The sequence below is a fragment of the Bufo gargarizans genome, chromosome 1 (genome assembly GCF_014858855.1).
Source record: "Bufo gargarizans isolate SCDJY-AF-19 chromosome 1, ASM1485885v1, whole genome shotgun sequence".
NCBI classification, from domain to species: Eukaryota; Metazoa; Chordata; class Amphibia; order Anura; family Bufonidae; genus Bufo; species Bufo gargarizans.
The window spans coordinates 537431374-537450206 of record NC_058080.1 but is presented as its reverse complement, the minus strand read 5'-3'; the positions used below and the strand labels follow the sequence as shown (position 1 = coordinate 537450206).

Genomic DNA, 18833 nt, shown 5'->3' with positions numbered 1-18833 from the left:
GAATTTAAACATCTGTTGCCCCTTATAGGTCACTAGAGTGCCCAATCTTGTATCCAAATGTTACATCAGGTCACAAACACACCAAAGAAGCAGGTGTTGTAAGACTATGGTGGGGGGTTCTGTTGGTCACCTTGGGAAAGAATAGAATAAGATGTTGTGATCTCTTATCTTCATTTTTATTTTATTTTTTTGTTCTTGCAGATGGTCATAATGCGAGTGATCCTAGGAGGATAAATGCTAAAACTGCAGGTATGGAAGTCATGGGCACTGGGGCAGTTTTACAGTCAGAGCAGAGTGAGAGCGTGGGTAATCTGGCGAATGAACCTCACGGAAATGAGCACCCAGACCTGGAGATGTCTAACTCTGTCAATGTTTTACCAGAAATGAGCAGTACAGCAGCTACAGAGACCCACACGTCATCAATAGAGGGGTCTCCTGGAGGATTGCTTTCCCATGAATGTACTGCATTAATGTCCTCAAGTCCCAAATGCACAGCCTATAACACAGGAGATTTTGTAAAGTGCCTTGAGGTTGAACACTTGCCACATCTTCAGAGTACATCAGCCCAGAGAACTTTTCAACCTGTTGATTTTCCAAAAGCCCCTACAAGTTTTCACAAAGCATCAGTTTGCAAAGAGCAGGGATTTTCTTGCATAAATGAAGTCAGGTCTGCAATTTGCCTTTTGAAACCAAATTCAGCTGATGATATAAATGGACCACAAGAAAATGAGCCAGAGGATAAGGACTTAGACATGAGCATTGAGTCTGGTAAACAAGAAACTGTGACCACCTCACCCAATGAAAAACAGAATGACATCTCAATCGCATATCCTTCCAAAACCACTTCTGCAGAGACTGAAAGCACAACACTCCAAGATAGTCAGTCTGACACCTCAAATGTTGGCTTGCAGTTATATGATAAATTTGTCATTGAAAATGATAGTACATCACCAGGGACCTTAGAAGATGATCTCTCTTTCAAATCACATCTTCCACCTTGCTTAGAAAATGTGACTAGTGCCAAAACACTTGACACTGAAGAATGTTCTTCTTCCTCTAGCATGAGTGATTGTAACACCCCTCTCAGTGATGGCACTCCTGATTGTCAAAAATATACATGTGCCAATAAATTGGAAGATGGTTCAGATTCAAGTTCACACAGTACATTGTGTCCAGATGCACTGGCAAACTTATGCAGGGACCCTTCATACGCAAGGTCTGCAAGAAGCTCTTTAGTTGATTGCATTAAAACCTCTTACATTGACTGTAACTCTCATAACAGGGATACCGAGCCGGGTGGGGAAACTGAAGAACAATTTATGTCTGTAGCCCCAGAGACCAATTTAAATTCTTATTTTCTGCCCGTGAAGACCGAAGACAATCAATGCAGCATTGCACAGACTGACCAGTTACCTCTGTCAGACACCACTGGGAAACGGGGGCTTTGTGACAATATACCAGCGGTAGTAGATGACACACCCACATCCCTTAAAATTGCTGAAGATTCTCACAGTTTAGTTGACTCAGAAGTATCACATTTTGAATTAAATGATTCAAACACTGTTTTTCATAAGATCCCCAACTCTGACCAGTCTATGACTCCTCCTCACATGCAATCAAATTTACTAGTAGAAATGAAAGACACAGTCTTGACCTCGAATTACCTGACAGTACCTTGTCGGACCGTAGGCTACCGTACTGACGAAACGCCATCATATGCTCTTGTACCTTATGTAGATATTTGGGATTCTTTCTCAAAGTCTGAAATAAATTCACTGTCATCCTTGAGGAAGCCCATAAATGTTATCAACAAAACATGTCAATCCCAAGAATTTAAGAAAGATGCAGATGAATTGAAAGGCAGTGTTAAAGAAGGCACCCTCTTGGAAGAACCAGCTGATGTTTCTATGGAAGACGACTGTATGCTTAACGCATTCAAGAACCCAGTAGATGGTTTGAACCTTTATAGCGGTAAATATAAAGAGGGGCCAGTTGTAGATGCATTTATCAAAATGGGTACACTGTTGGCACAAGAAGTTACGTGCGATGTCTCATTAAATTCATTTACGTGCCATAGTATTAAAATGTTTGAAAACAGAGCATCCAGTATACCCCCCACCATCAACCAGTTAGACATGTGTCGTTTTACTTCTGCTGCTTTATGTGACTCTTCTGTAGCTTTAGATGCGAATAATATGCCTGTATTCCCTCAATTAGGTGATAATAGACGTGCAAATGTATGCTTCCTAAAAGAAAAGTGTGCGCATCACTTGTCTTTGTCCCATCAGCACCTTGATGACTGTTCTGCTTTACCATTACCCACTTCTTCACCGATCTCAAAGGTAGCCCTGAATGAGAGTAAGAACAGCCTGAGTGAAGTGTTAGACAGCTCACGACTGCATGTTACTGATCCATCAGTGCCGTTACTGGATGGTCTAGGTAAATCTCTTTCACTAATACAAGATGCAGAACTCGGTGCCACTCTTAAAGAGACTTTTAAAGCTTCAGACTCTGTACAGATTTTGGCAGCAGATATAAATGGTCCTGCACAAAGTGTGCGACTGGCTGTTTTAGGAGAGAACAGAAGCCCACTTATGCTGCATGTGGAGAAATGTTTGACACGTGTGGAAAAGCCCTCTCCGGTGAAATCCGTTGTTTCCATTAAAACTAAAGCCACACGAGTCAAGTCCCGGAGAAATGTGTTAAATGCAGAAATTAAAATTCATGAAAAGTTATTGATGGAATGCCAGTCATTAAGAGAGAGAACTGGACAATCTGCGGGTTGCCAGGTGAAGATGAGAGGTACCGCAGAAAACTGGAAGCAGTATAATTTGAGACCTGCACCTCAAAGCCTTAATTGTTCTACATCACAGGAAGCAAAAAGACCAAAGATTTTTCATGTAAAAGATGTTCTACCTGTCAATTCTGGCCCGTTGACCTGTGTCGACAAGTTTTCTCAGAAGTCAGAAAGCCACTGCCTCTCTCAGCCTAGACAAGCTTGTAACAGAAAGGAAACTCCAAATGACGTCAGACGCAGCTCTTTGGACACAAACATCTCTGTGAAGAGGCAGCCACACAGAAAATGTAAGAGCTTCGTCACCCGAGAAACCTTACCGATAGACATCAAGGCTCAGACCTGCAAGAGTTTCCCAGTTTTAAAAACGCACAATTCCCATGATATTAATGTTGGCTATAGATCCTTTCCAGCAAAACATGTAGCTTTAAATCTGACTTCTAAGCTTCATTATTCCAAACCGACCAAGGGAGGTGCTTTAAGGCCTACACATTTACTGAAATCCAACCAAGATCAGATGTTACTAACCAAATTATCAAAAATTGCTAATAGACTGACTACTCCATCCAAAGCGGAAACCTTCTCCAACAACTTGAAAGTTATTCCTTTTCGTGGCGTGAAGATTCAGGCAAGAAAACTGCTGAATGTCTTTTCATGTGTCCGTATGAGAATGAACTTCCAGCCAGGGCAAATTGGGCAAGATAATGTGTGCCTTACATCAAGTAGAGACCGCCTTGTTTCTCAGTCTATGAATCTTTACCCAAAAGCTTACTTTAGTGGTCTAGGTGATGCTTTTTCTTTAAACACTTGTGATAATTTAACATTCCCTGTCTCTTTTCATGTAAATGTAGATCCTAGCTGTTTGTCAGACTTTCTAAAATTCAACCCCCCAGACTTTATTTTAAGAAGTCCTCGGACTACTGCTCAGTCATCAGAACTTTCCGAATGGACACTGTCCCTTTTCCTTTCGTCCCACGTGCCAGCAGACACTGAAAATATTCACCTCCTCACACAGTGGAACCCAGAGTTTAGGTCTTTAGAATCGAGTTCAGAGTCCAACCATACAAGAAAAGCTTTCAGAAAGTCTGGATGCTCGATGCTTGGCCTTCACACTGTACTTGCACTTTCATCTCCTGGATGTTACAGGTTGTGGACTAGGAGAAGGAATCTGGGAAGTCGAATTCCCACCGTCCAAAAACTTTTTGTAACACAGTTTGCACATGGACTTAAGGGATCACAGCCACAGTTTTTAAGAGCAAAAGACCAATTTTCCTCATTAGCATTTTCACTAGGTCGTGTTCTCTCTACTTGGAGTCAACATGGCTTGTCTACCTACTCTTCTGACTGTGCCAACACACATCCAAACTGCAGTGTATTGCTGCCAAGCCAGAGCAGCAACAGCATCAGGTAACCACCTCCTGCTTTTTTACTCATTAGGTTTTTTTGTTTTTCCAGCCTCTCAGTAGGGATAGTCTTAGAATGTGTGTTAATGTGTAGGTTGTTTTTTAGCTATTCATATGTAGTTGATTTTAACATATCCTGCTCAAATTTAAGAAATTATTTTAGTCAAAGCAAAAGGTTAATATTTCTATAATGATTTTTTGGGGCAAAATTGACTATCGCATTTACTGCAATTCTTTCAGTGGTAGGAGAATATTTGGCATGATGGATGTATTACATTTTAGGTGGGGTTGTCTATGAACAAAAATCTCCTCATATTTTCCTTACTGATTTTTGTTTTTTGTTTTTTGGAAAGTGTATGTAGAAGTCCAAATGCATTGGTTTGTGTTCCTCAGCTGCCCCTGAACACTATTTCTCAATTGAATACATACAGGTAGGTAAAATATGCTATTTATTTTATGTATATTAACCATTTAGTCAGTATACCACCATTTTGTGTGTTCATTTTATTTTTGCAGTTTACCTGTTCAGAACTTCAATTTAAATCTGAAACCGAGCATATGTCTTCAAGAATATCTAGGACTTCCATTTCGTTTGTCCGCTCAACAGAAGGATGATCCGAGATCCCTCTGGTATTCTTCTCCGTACAAGAATGATGTAGAATTGTCAAACTGTTCTTTCAGACAAGAGGAAGTCCCTAAGCATTCCTTCATTTTTTCTAGTGTGAAAAAGAGAAACTTAAATCTGCCACTTGATCCCTCTACTCAGCACAAAAATAATCTAGAACGTCCACTTGGTTTGTCTTCTCTGAAACATAATTTGAAGGCTGTAGTAAACACCTCTTTACTGAAAGATCAGAACCCTACAGTTTGCTTAGACTCTCATTGTGATGGACACATTCGGAAAGATGCTGCTGTGGATCTTCCTTGCCCTGAGTCACCACCTAAGGGCCAGGCATGTCCTTTTGAGCAGAGAGAGAATATGTTCCTTCCCAGCACACAAAGTCAGAAAGAGGACCTGGGAAATGAGGTAAGCCCTCAAATGAAGTCCACAGTGCTTTGAAGAACCAAAATCTCTCACCAGTCATTGTAGAATCATATAGAATATCGTGCTCTATGGATGTGAATAATTTACACTGCAGTTGTCCTGAGTTTTTTGTGTTTTATCTGCTCATGAATATTCATTTGGAATTACACCGGTGTCCGGCCCTCTCATAGCCCCTTTACACAGGCCGAGAATCACCCAGATAATTGCTAACAAGAGTTCATAGGAATACTTGTTAGTGATGGTCTGGCGGTGTAAAGTGCTGCCAATTTACCTGCTCATTCAGCAGTTAATCACCTTGATTACCTGTTTACCTACAATGATTCTGTATGGGAATGAGCGCTGTCCTTAGCCAGTGCTCCTCCCCATACTGTGGAGAAATTCACCGCATGTAATTGCAGCGGTCTTTTTCACTGGCAAGCAGGCGCTTGATGGGGAGGAATACTTCCTTCCTGACAATGGCTAAATTGTCCTGTGTAAAGGGACCTTCAGGGTACAGGATTTGGAAGCTGAGCTGCTCTGAATCTGATTGATCAGTGCCCTCATTCCAGCTCTGGATGTTAGACTTGTTGGGGAATATTTATTAAGGTATGACACTTCATACACCAGTCTTACTAAGAGCTCAGTTGGCATAAGATGAACCTAATTTGGTAATATATCTGTCACATCTTTTGGTGTCCCAATGCCAACTGTGGTCTGGTGTACATTTCAGTAAAAATTATGCCAATTTTCAGATATCCTTTTAACTGGATAATCCAAAGGAGGCTATATCCTAAATGGAAAGATCCCTTAAAAATGGGTGACTTTACTCTTCATAGTGGTTTGTGAATCTTACGTAAATAAGTTTATGGCTTTAGAATTTAGTTGAAAGTAATATTAATGAACAATACAAAACATGCAACATCTTTATGAGAGGACTGTTATGATTAGTGCAGGGGGTCCATGGAAAAGCAAGTTTCTCGCCCAGTTTCCTTGGGGGACACAGAAGACCTTGGGTATAGCTCATCTCCATAGGAGGCGTGACACTAAGTGAAAACTGTTAAGCCCCTCCTCCACAGCTATACCCTCAGCCTGGAGAGAGAGGCTGCCAGTTTTTGCTTAGTGTCCAAGGAGGCAAGACACTCCCTGCTACTGCAGGGCTGTTTTCTCCTTGTTTTTAATTTTGATTTTTACTTTTTCTTTTCTTTTTGTTCCAGACATTACGGGACAACAGAGTCGCACTAGACCTCTCTGTTTCTCCCGGGGTTGAGCTGCGCCAGTGCCGGTCATCCGCACTGCTGCCTCCCCCACAGAAGGCAAGGTGGACCAGGGCAGCCCAGCTCCCCTGCATCCCGCCAGCGCAAGGGTCGCCCGCACGCCAAGCCCCTCTTCCAGCGTCCTGCCACTACGGTGCCAGTAGCTGAAGGGGCGACCCTGCTGGAACGGACCGAGGGTGAAGACGGCTGTGGTGAGAGAGTGGCTTCTCCAGCCCTACGACCCCCTCCCCCCACCCAGGTCTCCTGCGTGACTGACCCCCATATTGGTCCCTGCTGGTCCTAGGCTGGCCCCATCCTAGCTTGTTTTATTAGCTCCCTCTCCTCCCCTCCACAATAGGTGCCCACTGAGGGGTTATGCTGGCGTCCCTATCATGCCGCCCAGGGAGCTGCCTCTATACGGGCACCCGGTCACAGGGTTCCCCCCCCCCCCCCCCTATCGCCTTACCGGTGCGCTGCTCAGGGCCAGAGGCCCTCTCCTGACGGCTGCAGCGTAGGGCCCTTGTTTCCGGTCCGCGGGGTGGGCACCCGCGGCCGGCATGACTGGTGCGGTGTCCCAGCAGACCCTGGCGACCACTGCTGCTCTCAGAGGCTGTCTTTCCGGTCGGCCGGGCGCCGCAGAAAGATTCTTTCTAGCTCCTTCCCGGGCCCCCTGACTGTTCCGGCCCGCGGGGTGGGCTCCCGCGGCCGGTATTATGCACGCGCCGCTCCGCTCCCTCCAGGTCCTTGCCGGTACCTCCGGGCACCGCGAAAATTTAGGCCCCGGCTTCGCGGCCGCGAAAATTTAGGCCCCGGCTTCGCGGCCTAGTAGGCCGCAAATTTCCGGCCTCGATTGGAGGGGGCGGGCACTCTCCAGGCGCGAATTCTTCCCGCCGGAGGTCCCCCCGCCCCCAGGGCATCGCTGCACCGCTCTCAGGTCGGATCCCTGTTAACCTCTTGGATGCCGACGGCTCCCATCTGGAGGAGACCCTAGGATGGCTAGCCTCTCAAAGAGGCTGTGCCCTTATATGGTGGCCCCTTCCTGCCTCAAAGAGGCTGTGTTTTAGAATAATAAATAAATAAAAAAAAAAAAAAAAAAAAGAATTGACAGTATGTGTGTATATATATATATATATGAGGTATCTGTATTTTTTTGTTGGCTGCGCAGGATGCTGCAGCCTGACCTTAGAGCGCTGGCCGTATGCCTGCCCCTATTCCATAGGCGGCATGTTGCGCTCCGTGGCACTGGCCAGGTATACATGTTCCCCTTCTAGGCGGACCCTTGCCCTCTCCTGGGATACGGCGCTGGCCAGGTGCAGGCCGCCCTTTTCTATAGGCAGAATTAGTCGCCTTCTCCAGTCACGGTACTGGCCATGTGCATGACCCCCCATTATAGGCGGCATACTGCACTCTCTCTGGCTGCGGGCTGGCCTTGTGCATGACCCCCTTCTGTAGGCGGAATACTGCCCTTTTACCGCATACGATGCTGACCATGTGCACGACCCCCTTCCATAGGCGGAACGCTGCACTCTCGCTGGGTTTGCTACGGCCATATGCGTGACCCCCTTCCATAGACGGGACGCTGCACTCTCGCTGGATTCGCTACGGCCATATGCATGACCTCCTTCCATAGGCGGAACGCTGCACTCTCGCTGGGTTCGCTACGGCCATATGCATGACCTCCTTCCATAGGCGGAATGCTGTACTCTCGCTGGGTTCGCTACGGCCTTATGCATGACCTCCTTCCATAGGTGGAATGTTGCACTCTCTCTGGCTTCGCTGCTGGTCATACGCATGACCTCCGTCCAAAGGAGGGCTGCTGCGCTCCCTCTCTCTGGATTCGCTGCCGGCCATATGCATGACCTCCGTCCATGGGCAGAACGCTGCACTCTCGCTGGATTCGCTGCCGGCCATATGCATGAGCCGGCCATGTGCATTGCCTCCTTCCATAGGCGGAATGCTGCACTTTCTGGATTCGCTGCCGGCCATACGCATGACCTCCGTCCATAGGCGGAATGCTGCACTCTCTCTGGATCTGCTGCCGGCCATGTGCATGAACTCCTTCCATAGGTGGTTTGCTGCACTATCACTGGATTCGCTGCCGGCCATGTGCACGACACCTTCCTTGGGTGGTGTGCTGCACTCACTGGAATCGCTGCCAGCAATGAGCATGTATCCTTTCCTCAGGCGGCATATGCACAACGCCACTGACTGTGGTTGTTTTCTCGCCAGTGCGTTGCTGGCCATGTGCATGTCCCGCATCCTTGGCGGGGTGCTTGCATTTTTGCTGGATGCGATGACGGCCGTGTGCATTACCCGCCCCTTTCTGGGTGGAATACTGCTCTTTCGCCGGATATGTTGCGGGCCATACACGGCCCACCTCATCCATGGGCAAGAATTTGCACCCTCACGTGACCCATGGCTGTCCTTGAAATGCTGTGCGGGATTCTTGCTTGTTCTCCTTCGTTGTGGAGTAGTTGCACTCTCACAGTATTCGGTGTTAGGTGGGTTATTGCGCACTCGCTTTATGGTAAGATAACCCCGTGCATGTCCCCCTTTCTCTGGGCGGACCTCCTGCGTTCCCGCTGGGTACTGTGCGGCCATGTGATTAGTCACCTTCTGGGCGAACTATGGTATGTTCTACTTCTCTGAAGTTGTTACTGGCCTTGGGCAACCCCCCTTTGGGACGGGCCTTTGCATTCTTACCAGCTGCAGTGTTGCCAGGTGCATTTCCCCCTTTTCTGGGGGGCCTGCCTGCGTTCCCATCGCATGCCATACTGATGTCTTGTGCATCACTCCCTTTCAGGTTGCACTTTGCACTTCCGTTGATACTGTTGGGCTCTGTGGCTGATCCCCTTCACTGGGTGACTATTTTTTTGCAGTGAGCGGAATTTTCTGGTGCGCTCTGTCCGTTGTTTGGGCCATGTATGCCTTCTCCTCCCATAGGTGGGTTGGCCTTCTCACTGCTTGCGGGGCTGTTCGTACGTATGCCTCACTTCCTCCTGCGACATACCCTTTTTTCTCTTGGGATGTGGTGCTGTCACGGGCCTTGCACTCTTCTCTAAAGAGATCATTCTGTCCACCTGTATAACCCTTGGGTGCTGTCATACAAGCATTACAAGTATGCCGCTGTATTCAAAGGTGTATTCTTTAGATATGAGTAGATGGGCTCTACTTGCTCTCTACTTCGCCGAGCTGGGTGGTGCTCGTTTTTCTGGTTTGGCCTGTATATTGTGGTCCCGTTGTTTCGGCATCCACCATGTCCGTTGGCCTTTCCACCTGGGGAGTGTTCGTGGTTCTTTGATACGTACCCTTTCGTTCTCCCGTGCACTCGCTTCCCGGCGCAAGTGGTCACTGGGTCGAGAGTGCCGTTTGCAGTGCCACTCGATTTCTGCGTTAGCTCTGGCGGGACTGCTGTTCCCTCGCCTGCTACTGTTTTTTCCTCCTCTTCGGGTGTCGTGCAGTATGAGTTTTTTCTTTTGGCGCCCCCTCTGCGCTTTAGGCTGGTCCGCTACCGGGTTCGGGCCGCTTTTCTCGGGATGGTCACCCAGCTGCTCTTGGGTGCTCACTTACCCAGGTCCGTAGGACCTCCACCTTGGGTTCTTCAGGGTACTCGCCTTCTGCGTGGCAGTGAACCGGGCGTCTCGGTGAGCGGGGTTCTGCCTTTGAGCTGTCCTATGGCTTCCCTGTTGCCACTCCTCCTTTCAGTTGTAGGGTGTTATGCCGGCCTCTGTCTCGACTGCCTTTTTTCGCCGGCTCTGCTTGGCTCCCACTCGGTTTGGCTCGGCTCCCTCCGATGTGGCTTTTGCCCCGGCCGCGCTTCAGTGGCTGTTCCTTCGCTGCCCTCCCCTCTGGGGAGAGCTTGGTTGTTCATGTGGATGGTTCTGATGTTCCTCTTGGCCTCGTGCTGTCTCCCTTGTTCACTCTGGCTGTAACTTGGGAGGACCCCCATTCGGTCGAGATTGTCATTAGATCTCCCACACCGGGACTGTAGGACGTCTTCCTGTGGTGGCTACATCAGCATGGACTTTAGCCTGTCTTGTCCTGGCGGTTGCTGGGCGGACCCTTCGGTTCCTTCCGTCTGTCCTTCTGCTCCCCCACTCCGGGTGGTTACAGGACTACGTTGCTCGGGGGCCGACGGGACCAGTTTTGCCGACCGTTCTGCCGGTGTTACTGGTCTGCGCCTGTTCACATTGGGTTTCACCCGCTTGCCCAGGCGACTCTAGCGGGCTCGCTAGTGTTCGCTCCTGGCCGTGTTTTGTCCAGGATCTGTTGTAGGACTTAGGGGTTTTACCGGGGGTTCTGTGGGAAGCTGGGCGTTCCCCCACTCTGCCTTTCTCTCTCCATGGTTCTGTCTTTCTCCAGTCCGACCTGGATCTGGGACTGGGACTCTGTTGCTTGAAGTGTCAAGTGTCAGCGCTGTCCTTCCCCTTTCGGCGTTCCCCGGCCCTCTGGGCCTGTCAGGGCCCTTTTCCGTGGAGCGGCTTTGGGGTTCCCTCGTACTGCCCCTGGGTACCGCCCTGGGCATTGCATACTGGGCTCTTGGCGCTCCAATCTTTCCCTTGGAGCCGTTACAGGAGTTCTCTCTACTCCTTCTGTCCTGTACGGTTATGTTTCCGTAGCCGTCGTGTCTCTGGCGGGTGCCTGGGTGGCGGCCCTTCTTGTTCCGAGCCTTCTCTTTCCTCGGGACAGGGCTGTTCTCCATCCCGTCTCTTCCTTCCTTCTGAAGGTGGTGTTTGTCTTTCATTTTAACGGGGCTTTCGTCCTCCCCTTCCCACCCCCGGGAACGGACACTTCACCGATTTGGGAGTTGTTTGGGCCTTGCGGTTTTTACTTGGAGATCTCCGACTCTTGTCGACGTTCGGTCTCTTGGTTTTCCAGGAGGTCCGCGCAACGGGTTGGTGGCCTCCGGGGTGGCTTTCCTCCGCTTTCTCACAGTGGTTGTTGCTGTGGTTACCGCACCAAGGGCAGGGTTCTGCTTTTGGTGTCACCGTTCGTTTCACCGGAGCGGTCGGTGCCTCCTGGGCCGGTGGCATTTGGTTTCGGCCATGCGTCTGTGCGCGGCGGTCACTGGTCTGCCTTACAGCGTTCTACAGGGTGCATACTCTGGCTTCGGCAGATGCTGCCTTGGGCCGCCTGGTCTGCGGGCGGCGGTTTCTTGATGCCTTCGGGTGATTCGCCTTGGTGCTGTGGTCCCTCCCCCTTTTGGACTGCTTTTGAACGTCCCAAGGTCTTCTGTGTCCCCCAAGGAAACTGGGCGAGAAAACGAGATTTTTGTATAACTTACCAGTAAAATCTCTTTCTCGCTCTTTCCTTGGGGGACACAGCACCCACCCATTCTTTGTTTTTTCTCTACACGGTTTCCGAGTTGTTTTACCCGTTGGGTAGTTGGCTTGTTGGTTCCACTTTTGGACTTTGCCTTTTTTTCACTACTTGGACACGCAACTGGCAGCCTCTCTCTCCAGGCTGAGGGTATAGCTGTGGAGGAGGGGCTTAACAGTTTTCACTTAGTGTCACGCCTCCTATGGAGATGAGCTATACCCAAGGTCTTCTGTGTCCCCCAAGGAAAGAGCGAGAAAGAGATTTTACTGGTAAGTTATACAAAAATCTCGTTTTCTCCTCGCTTCTCTATCAGCAGACGCAGACTGGTTTACAATGTTGTGCCTGCTTTTTACATTTACAGCAGCCTACATTATATATCAACTTTACTGTTCAGCTTCTGTAAGTAGTTTGGCTTATCTGTGGTCTAAGGGGAAATTATTTTATTTTACAGAAGGGAGCCTTTGAAAGGAGGCCTCAACGAGTCTCTCAAATTCGAATCAGAAAAACTATTCCCAAACCAGATCCAAATCTGACGCCAATGGGTCTCCCAAAACCAAAAAGGTATCCTGTCAAGTGTGTGTGTGTGTGTGTGTGTGTGTGTGTGTGTGTGTGTTTTTTTGTTTTTTTTTTTCTTCTCTCTCCAAATGCAGTTATTTTTAAAGGTGTATTGCCATCTGAACATTTATTACATGTCTGCTGCACCTGCTTCTATCTAGAAGACACAGCCCCATCTTGCATCTGTGAATGGTGACATTGCCGTGTGTTTGCGGCTCTTTCCCTTCACTTCTATGAGTATTATGAAAATAGCACAGTAAGCTATTTTCAGAACTCAAATAGATGTGAGTGGAAAGAGCCGCACACGCACAGCCACCTCTATACAGAGAGGCAAGGCCGGGTCATGTTTGTGAGGTAGGTGCGGGTCTCGCCTCTGGGACCTGCTCCTTTCAGATATTTCTGGCATATTCTGTGGATATGCCATAAATGTCCAGATGGGAATACATCTATCAGCTAAAATGCTTTACTTTCTTAATATTATCTCTTAACTGAAGCTTGAGGCCTTTTCTTGCTCATGTAATAGGGTAGCACAGGAGACTGGGTATAGCTGCTGATGCCTTTCCTGCCAGGCTGTACACCACCAGCAGACACTGAACTGAACAGGTCTAACTTGGCTGTCTGTGCCTTGTTCCTGGTTTAGAGTGGGGGGGGGCTCTTAGACCTTCTCACCTTGACTCCTTCTTTTGGGTCCAGTGCTGGAGCTGCAAACTTTGCTTTCCCAGCCCCCTTATACTTTTCCCAGGTTTTTAAGGGGGTTGGTCCCTGTGCTTCTCCTCTTGCCTGACTGGATTCTGTGTTTGCTATCTTGGCTTCTGGCTGGGTTCTCTACACTGAATAGAAAAACATTCATTTTCCTTGCGAGTATTTTTATATTTTTAATTTTTTTCTGAGCAGGAGTCATTGTAGATGGTACGCAGCCTTTCCAAGCATCATGCAGCTATTCGACATCTCTTAAAGGGAATGTGTCATCAGACCTTGACCTATTGTTTAAACCAATTATTTTTTTATTTTTAAGTATTTTCGATATTTTTACTTTTCCATGTCAATACCTATATTTAAACAAAAAACATAAAATCCTGCAGTTTTCACACTGGCCACTAAGCCTAAAATAGGTGCCACTTCTTGGTCTGTACAGATAACTTTACAGCAGTTACCTGCTTATCTGTCATTCTAACCCTGCCTGTAATGAGATCACCTCTGTGTATAGATAAGACGGGATCCACCGTTGACAATAGGTGATTTGTCAAAGCTTATCTATTCCTTCCTTGTACAATGACCTCTGCACAGGTCACAACAGAGCATGCCTAGAAAACTAAAAAAAAAAAAAAAAAAAAAATAATGCAATCAGCACACCGCCTTTGCCAGTCCTCGGTGCACAGAAACTTAGGAAAAGCAAATCCATTGTAGAAACAAAATAGCGGGTCCAGCCCTTGGGTCTTGGATAAAACCATAGATTTTTTTATTTCCAATATCTTTTTAGAAAGGCCAAAATGGCACACAGCAGGACATTTCACCACACCAGTCAACGCGTTTCGGACTGTGCTCGTCCTTATTCATGACCTAAAACAAATGAAAACCTTTTGCATTTAAAAAGGCTGCACTCGCACAGGTGCAAATGTCATCTTTAGCATGTCAACTCATGTTGCATAGGTATAGAATTCTGCCTGCAGTCATACACTTTTGTTTTATTATTCCTATCAGTATATCAGTTTGTTATTCAGGCTATAAAGCCAACACCCGTACAGTCTGAATAGGTTCCGAGAGATGGGCTATAAAGCTGACACTCTGCAAAGCCGACACCCACATGGTCTGAACAGGCTCCAAGATGAGATATATCTTTACTGATTATTACTAGTATATCAATATATGATGTATAGCAGTCTACATATTTACTAGTATATCAATATATGATGTATAGCAGTCTACATATTTTTGTTTTTTCTATCAGCATACCAGTTTGTGATTTAGAATTAACAGTATGTTTACAGCCATATATTCTTGTTGTGCTATATTTTCTCCTGGATTTGCAAGGGTTAAAGGGAACCTGTCACCGGGATTTGATGTAAAGAGCTGAGGACATGGGTTGCTAGATGGCTGCTAGCACATCCGCAATACCCAGTCCCCATAGCTCTGTGTGCTTTTATTGTGTAAAAAAAACTATTTAATACATATGCAAATTAACCTGAGACGAGTCCTGTCCCTGACTCATCTCACGTACAGGACTCATCTCAGGTTAATTTGCATATGTATCAAATCGTTTTTTTTTACCCAATAAAAGCACACAGAGCTATGGGGACTGGGTATTGCGGCTGTGCTAGCGGCCATCTAGCAACCCAAGTCCTCAGCTCTATACACAAAATCCCGGTGACAGGTTCCCTTTAATACCCTGATGTTTGCCTTTAGCTTCCACCCAATACTTTACTCCCCTATCATTAGTGGAATGTGCGAGTTTGCGTTTAGCAAAAGGGATTCATATTTTTATTTTATTTTTTACAGTGCTGCCCATAATTATTCATACCCCCTGGCAAATTTTGACTTAAAGTTACTTTTATTCAACCAGCAAGTACTTATGTTTAAACTGTTTTTATTCAGTCCATTTATCAAACATTTAACATGTCCACATTTCATCCAATGGTGTACATAGTATACATATGTATCAACATGAATACATGCCAGCAAAAGTATCTCTGCAATGTGACACGTTAGTCCCCCACGTCATACTAACGCCAACACTTTCTTTGAAAAGATAACACTAAGCATATAAGAAAATAACTAACAGGAGAAGGAGGAAAAAGTGGAGATAAAGAGAAAAAAAATGGGGGGGGGGGGTGGGGGGAGTCAGTCATTTACGATGTGAGTATTGATAAAAGTTCTGGAGATTCTTGAAACTCGATCCATTGCGGCCACACCTTATGGAATTTGCTTGAAAGGTTGGAAGCCTCAGCAGAGATCTCTTCCATTCTATTTATATGCAACATTTCTTGATACCATTCTCTAATGTTAGGCGCATGTATGGTGCGCCAGTGTCTAGGGATCACAGACCTAGCCACAGAGGTAAAAAATCTCAATATGTTACGCTTCTGAGATGCAATGGAACCTGGTAAGATGGAGAGGAGCGCCACTTGAGGTGTGTTTTCTATTGACTTCCCAGTCATCTTTCTATATATATCAAAGACTTTGTTCCAGAAAGGTTTTACCTTATTACAACCCCACCAGATATGCAGCATAGTTCCTTTCTCTGTACCGCATCTCCAACAGGATTCTGGGACTGAAGGAAATATCCTATGTAGTCTAGCCGGGTACCTGTACCATCGAGCCATAATCTTATAATTTTTTTTCCTGTGCTGAACAGGCCATTGATAATTTGTGAGAGAATATAAACGCTTTCTGTTGGTCCTCTTTTGTTATAGAGGTACCCAATTCCTGTTCCCATCCTGAAATAAAACTTGGTTTGCTCTTATGTGTGTCTTCTATCAGATTCCTATGTAGTGAAGAGATCAGGTGAGTCGGCGGAGATGGCAACACAAATAATTTCTCTGTTTCGGATAAGGACGTTCCAAAGGAACATTTCTCACCTTTTGAGGAAATATAGGATTTCACTTGTTTGTATTCCAACCAAGATATACGAACATTCAGGTGTTTTGCAGACAAGTCCTGAAAAGACAGCAAGGGAGCTCCTGATAAGAGGTGAAAAAAGCGCGATTCTGTAGAAGCCTGCATCCCCAGGAAGGAATCTCTGTTGGTACTAGCTGGGAAGGCTGGATTGTGGAAAAGTGGAGTTGGGGGACTACATTTTCTGGAACAAATGCCTTTCCATACGAATGAGTCCCATAATTTCAGGGTTTGTTGTGTCATTTTGCTATGGTTTTTGAACTGGGGGCGAATCTCTGTGTTAATCCAAGGAGCGTGGTTAAGGGGAGAAGGGTAAAGGGACTGCTCTAGTTGGACCCACTGTTTAGATCTACTATGGTGTTGCCAGTCAAGCAGTCTGAGAAAAGAGGAAGCTGCGTGATATAGTTTAAAATCTGGTAAGCCCGCCCCTCCCGAGGATTTAGGTCTATTCAATGTGGTGAGTGCGATTTGAGGACTTGAAGAGCCCCATATGAATCTGGTGATTAAGGCCTGCATAGAGTGGAAAAAAATACAGGAGGAGGTGTTAGCGGTACTGTTTGGAAGATGTATAGGAATTTTGGCAAGATTTTTAAGACATTCATTCTTCCAAACCAGGGTAATCCTTTTTTTTTTTTTATTATAGTTGGATAGTTCTTTTATCGTCCGATCTAATAGTGGGAGATAATTTAATGTATACAATCTACTGGAATCTGTACTCCCAAATATTTTATTGATGAAGGTTGGTGTTTAAATTGGAACGACGTGAGTAAATTGCTACATTCTTGCTGTGGGATAGATATATTAAGGATATCTGATTTCGTATAATTAACCTTGAAGTTGCTTAAGTGTCCAAAGCGTTCAAACTCCTTTAAGATTGAAGGGAGGGAGATATGTGGTTGACATATAGCATTAGATCGTCAGCATATAGGGCCGCCTTATATTGTGTTCCCTTTATTGTGGTTCCATGTATTGAAGAATTCATGCGGATTGCTTTGGCCAAGTGCCCCATCACAATAACATACAGTAGGGGGAATAATGGGCATCCCTGTCTGGTGCCATTGTGTATCTTTTATTGAAGGTGACAATAGTCCATTTACCTTCACCCTCGCCGTAGGGGTAGAATATAACGCACGTATTCTACTCACAAATTTAGAACCTAGCCCTATTTGTCTCAGGGAGGTGTCCATGAAACTCCAATGGATGCGGTTAAATGCCTTTTCGGCGTCAATCGATAGTAGGCACAAAGGAGAGGAATTGCATTTTGCCACATTGGTTAGTAATAAAGTCTTAATTGTGTTATCTCGTGCTTCCCTGCCTCTTACAAAGCCCACTTGATCAGAGTGTATTATTGATGGGAGTAAAGGGGATAGTCTATCCGCAAGAATTTTGGAGTATATTTTGATATCTATGTTAATTAAGGATATGGGTCTGTAGTTTAAGGGGACGGAGTGGTCTTTACCAGGTTTAGGTAAGATGCTAATGTGAGCTTCCAAGGATTGAGTGACAAATGGTGAGTTTGTATTAATGCTATTAAAGACCTTCGTCGGGGGGCGTGGCCAACTACCGGCATGTGAGCACGCAGCTCGGCTCCGATTCCCTGCTGTAATCCTGACTAATCCTGGAAACCTGCCGACTCCTACCTTAGAGTGGACGGTGTACAGGCGCAAGAGGAAGCCCACCACACCGAAAATGGGTCCCAGCAAAGCGCAGACGGCAGCTGAAAAGCTTAGAGTACTCCAGACAAGAGGCCCAACATGGCGCCGCCGCGCCTTCACCATCTCGCGGGGCGGTCACTCGCGGTCAGGCAGCGCAGCAAGTGGGAAGCAGAGAGCCCAAAGGAACCGGAGTTTACCCTGAAAACAGCCTATACTCAGCTAATGTCAGCGATATCCTCATGTCAAACATCGCTTACCGGCAAGATCGAGGAGGTGAGGGTGGACCTGCTGCTTAGGGACCGTGTTAAGAACACTGAGGACAGGGTATCTTCACTTGAAGACCAGACCCTTGGTGGGGAAAGTACAAGATCTTGAGCACTCTGTGAATCAGTGGCAGCAGAAGTGTGATGACCTGGAGAACAGAGCCAGACAGAACAACGTCCGGATCCTGGGTCTTCCGGAAAAGGCAGAGGGTAGGGACCCTGCCACTTTTCTCGAGCTCTGGTTCAAAGCTTTATTCCCAGAGGCGCCATTCTCCAACGCATATGCCATAGAAAGGGCGCACAGGGTTCCTGCCAAATCCCCTCCTCCCGGGGCCCCACAGAGACCTCTTCTTGCGAGATTATTGAATTGGAAGGATAGAGATCTGATCCTTAGCCAAGCTCTGATTAAGCAAGTAATTAAACATGAAAATGTGACAGTCTCTTTATTCCCGGATTTCTCGGCTGATCTACAAAAGAAGAGAGCCACATTTGTTTCGGTCCAGCGACTCCTGCGAGATCTGAATTTGCAGTACTCTATGGTGTACCTAGCGCGCCTACGTGTAGTGGATGGAGAGAAGACCTTATTTTTCGTAGACCCTAAAGAAGCAGAAGACTGCGTCTCCAGGAAATCGGGACGTTCAGGACTGCACTGATCTGCTGTTTGCGTCCATTGCGCAAGTATTGCTACTGCCTTGTAATTCATGTTCGTTTTTATCCACCTAGGGTAGTAGCTGCGGTAGTGGATCATACTGCTTCACTATCCGCTAATCTCATCTGTGCAGGAGATATGTCATAATTTAAGTCATCTTATTGTGCATACCTTACCACCAAATGTGAACATGCGGGATGGGGGCACTACCTGCATAGGTATTTCATCTAACTGCACTATGCAGGTCCCCGAATTATGGGCCCATATACTAGTTGGATTAGACTCCAACAACTATACACTCGTCTT

General features: G+C 46.6%; 1 protein-coding gene across 5 annotated transcripts in view; it reads left to right on the top strand.

Moving 5' to 3' along the window:
• PRR14L (proline rich 14 like) overlaps window positions 1-18833 on the top strand; it is a 52787-nt gene that overhangs the window by 13128 nt on the left and 20826 nt on the right. For 3 of the 5 annotated variants that reach the window (XM_044275481.1, XM_044275479.1, XM_044275480.1), the window contains exons 4-7: window positions 202-4201; window positions 4551-4628; window positions 4714-5224; window positions 12245-12354. In XM_044275481.1, the coding sequence (XP_044131416.1) occupies window positions 202-4201; window positions 4551-4628; window positions 4714-5224; window positions 12245-12354 (4699 nt within the window). The remainder of the gene's footprint in view (window positions 1-201; window positions 4202-4550; window positions 4629-4713; window positions 5225-12244; window positions 12355-18833) is intronic. The other 2 variants (XM_044275483.1, XM_044275482.1) reach the window with 2 other exon arrangements.